The sequence below is a fragment of the Panicum virgatum genome, chromosome 9K (assembly GCF_016808335.1).
Source record: "Panicum virgatum strain AP13 chromosome 9K, P.virgatum_v5, whole genome shotgun sequence".
Lineage (NCBI taxonomy): Eukaryota > Viridiplantae > Streptophyta > Magnoliopsida > Poales > Poaceae > Panicum > Panicum virgatum.
The window spans coordinates 4,833,864-4,837,792 of NC_053144.1; the positions used below are offsets into that span (position 1 = coordinate 4,833,864).

The 3,929-nt window shown below is 59.0% G+C and overlaps 1 protein-coding gene across 1 annotated transcript; it reads left to right on the forward strand.

Annotated features, from left to right (window-relative positions):
* The first annotated feature begins 618 nt into the window (after window positions 1-618).
* On the forward strand, window positions 619-2,695 carry LOC120649547 (patatin-like protein 3). Its single transcript, XM_039926371.1, has 3 exons — window positions 619-1,658; window positions 1,811-1,873; window positions 2,028-2,695. Exons 1-3 carry the CDS (start codon window positions 708-710, stop codon window positions 2,316-2,318), a joined length of 1,305 nt encoding a protein of 434 aa, XP_039782305.1. The 5' UTR covers window positions 619-707; the 3' UTR covers window positions 2,319-2,695.
* The last annotated feature ends 1,234 nt before the right edge of the window (window positions 2,696-3,929 follow it).

The window sequence follows — 3,929 nt, forward strand, 5'->3', positions numbered from 1 at the left end:
CCAAGGCGTCCCCCGTCCCGGATCTCCTTTCCCCTCCACGCACGGCGGCGCGACTCGAGGTGATCGCGGAGCCGGGCTCAGCTAGCGGACGAACGAACGAATCCGCCCGCTGGGTACCCGGACACCCCCACGGCCCCACCCCACTTCCGCACCCCCGGCACGGCCCGGCGATCGACCACCGGCGGCAGAGAGCCTGCGTTTATACCGGAACCACTTCACTGACGCCCGAGTCCTGACGGAGCGGAGTGCCTCCTCGCCATCGCCAATGCAACTTCCGAGTCGATCCTCAGGGTCCGTGCACGCTCGCAGCGGCGTAACTCCTCTTGTCCCGCCCGCACCACCCGCGCCGCGCCGGCCAACGCGACACGGACCGCACTTCCACACGCCCGCGAGTTTACTGCGGCTGCGGCCCACCAAATCAATTTCGCCGCCTGCGCTGTCATCTCTAATCTCTACAAGTCGGCGGTAATTAGTTAGATTTACAGCGGTGAAACCAGCTGCATGCGGCGCTAATTAGTGGTTACCGGGGCCGTCGTCTCGCGCCGCGCCGGGTCAACGCCACGAACCCACGCCCTCGTTCGCGCCCACTATAAAACCTGCGCTTCCCCCGTGCTGCGCGCTGGCAACTGCTCAAGCGCGCCGAGTGCTCCCCACGCACGCACGCGAGACCGGCGGGCGGCGAGCGCGGGGCCGGGGCGTGGAGGGAGATGGAGGCGGCGAGGGCGGACCCGGCGGCGGGGCTGGACGTGGACAAGCTCACCTACGAGATCTTCTCCATCCTCGAGAGCAAGTTCCTCTTCGGCTACGACGACCCCAAGCTCTTCTCCGCGGGGGCCTCGCCGCAGCCGGGGGCCGCTTCGAGGAAGGCCACGCCGTTGAGAGCGCCGGCGGCGGCCGGCAAAGGCAAGGTGTGCATCCTGTCGATCGACGGCGGCGGGAGGGCCGCCGACGGGCTGCTCGCCGGCGCCGCGCTGGTCAGGCTGGAGGCCTCCCTGCGGCGGCGCACTGGGGACGACGGGGCAAGGCTCGCCGACTTCTTCGACGTCGCGGCGGGCTCCGGCGCCGGGGGCGTGCTCGCGGCCATGCTGGTCGCGCGGGGCCCCGCCGGGCGCCCGCTCTTCTCGGCGGAGGACGCGCTCGCGTTCCTGCTGCGCAGCCTCCGCCGGGGCTGGTCCGACGGCGGCGGCGGCGGCCTGCGCGCGCTGTTCCGCCGCCCGGGCGCCGCGTTCCGCAAGCTGTTCGGGGACCTCACCCTGCGCGACACGGTGCGGCCCGTGCTGGTGCCGTGCTACGACCTCGCCACGGGGGGCCCGTTCCTCTTCTCGCGCGCCGACGCCGTCGAGACCCGCGCCTACGACTTCCGCCTCCGCGACGTCTGCGCCGCGACCTGCGCCGGGTCCGGCGGCTCCGCGGCCGCGGTGGAGGCGCGGTCCTGCGACGGGTCCACCCGCATCGCGGCCGTCGGCGGCGGCGTCGCGCTCGGCAACCCCACGGCGGCCGCCATCACGCACGTGCTCAACAACAAGCGCGAGTTCCCGCTCGCCGCCGGCGTCGAGGACCTGCTCGTCGTCTCCATCGGCAGCGGCGAGGGCGAGCCGCGGGGCGCCGCCTCCACGTCCGAGATCGTCAGGATCGCCGCCGAGGGCGTCGCCGACATGGTACGGCACCAAACACACGTGAATCACGCGCACGCCCGCACCAGCCGCTCCGCTTGGGGGTCCATCCTGATCCTTCCATTTGCATCTTGTTCTTCGTGCTTCCTCTCGCTGAAGCCTCACTCTCTCTCGCATCTGACCTGACGGCGCGCCAGGTGGATCAGGCCGTGGCCATGGCGTTCGGACATAATAGGACAAGCAACTACATCCGCATCCAGGTCAGTCTCGCGTTACCATCTCCATTCTCCACTCGCCAGTGCAGCGTCACTGTCCTCGTCGGCTTTTCACCGTGCTCGCCGGAGACTTCGCGAGCCTTGGACGCGACGCGGACGATCCACTAACCTTCGCCGGTCGCCGATGTCTGCTGCGCAGGCGACGGGGACGCCGCGGGCGGGCCGGCGCGGCGCGGCCAAGGGCGGCGGGTGCGTGGCGGAGGAGATGCTGGCGCAGAAGAACGTGGAGTCGGTGCTATTCCGCGGGAAGGTGGTGGCGGAGCAGACCAACGCCGAGAAGCTGGAGCGGTTCGCGCACGAGCTCGTCAAGGAGCGCGACCGCCGCAGGAGCAGCCCGGTCTCGCCCACCGTCGTCAAGCAGCATCCCTCGACGCCGCCGCCGGCGTCCTACTCGAACCTGGTCAGCCAGACGCTCACCAGCATCATGTAGACCACCAGCAGCACAGCAAGGCCAAGTGAAATGTGCTGCATGTATTAGTCTCCTAGCTCTCTGTTTTTTTTCCCCCTCTTCTTTCCGCTCAGTTTTCTGCAGCCGGCCGATTTTTGTAAATGCGGTTTGACCCCAAGGAAAAAAAAATGGCGCGTGATCTGCAGGGTCTGTCTGTATCTTGAGAATGCCTGCAGCACAGCTTGTGAGTTTGATGAGCAGAGCTGTGACTGAACAGACCCTGCATCTGAAAAATAAGCAGCTGTTTGTTAATCAGGAGTAACTGTCTCTAAAGTCATAATGTGGTGATGTCTTTAGCTTGAAGGCAGGTAAAAATTGCAATGATAGCTGCTGCAAAGTGTGGCGGCTGTTCTCATGAAGTATACTTGTATGTAACAAATTACATGAAACTCAAGGCCTTGTTTAGTTCCCATCAAAGTTCCAAAATTTTACAAGATTTCCTATTACATCGAATTTTTCAATACATACATGAAGTACTAAATGTAGTTAAATAAAATAACTAATTATACAGTTTATCTGTAATTTGCGAGACGAATCTTTTGAGCCTAATTAATCTATGATGGGACAATAATTACCAAATACAAACGAAAGTGCTACAATGTTTTACATCCAAAAGTTTTTGCATCTAAACAAGACCTAAATGTTCACACTGAAGCCTGGAATGCGCCGTACCCCATCGAATATTTTCGCTGCTGCCTGCGGCATGCCGGCTTCAGACATGTTGCTTATGAATGTGCCTGCCGTTTAGGAACTCGGGACCAGTAGTGCTTCCAACGTTCCAGCTTTCAGATGCACTGTTCTTGCAGTTGCAGCTTTGCTAGGAGTTCACACCTGTTCCGAGTCCCAAGTGCTTCAGAACATGCAGAATTCAACAGAAACCAGGTGGTACCAGCAACAACAGCATTTTGTTCTTATTATGCTTACATTGTAACTTTATAGGTGATAAAGACTAACGAGGTTTGTATCGAGTTTAGAACTACTAAGCGTGAAGCAAAAGAAGTCCATGATCAGATGCGTGCAGTACGTGATGGCAATTAAGCACCAAACACAGACAGGGGAGACAGGGTCTGAGGCAGCTGGGTTCAGCTCTGCCGCGAGATGCATTTTTAAACAAGAATCCTAAGGCGCGCATGTTGACGCGGAGGTGATGGTGATCTGAGGTCTGATCCAACAGAATAAGTGGCGCCCTTCATGCGACGTGAGTCCAGCGACGCCGCTACGTGGAGGCGTCAACGAACCCTGGGCTGGCTCGAGGTGTCAGTGTTTGTTATTTTTAGCTGCTAGTATTTTTTAGTGTTCGCTAAGGTATAGCGAAGCACTGTTGATTCTGGTGGCATTGATGACACCACAAAGTTCTTTTTAAAAAAAAAATAAAACACCACAAAGTTACAATCCACAAATCCATAATAAGAGACACCCACTCTGAAGTCTGGACACATGGAAACACACGACCTAGTCGATCTCAACAGGTAAGAGTGCATGTTGTTTTATTCCTGTGCTACATGTCAATGCATCTTTTTGAGAAGCCATTGTTTTTAATACCGAGCCTAAAGTTTTTTTTTCTTTTTTTGTTATTTCTTTGTGCTGGGATCC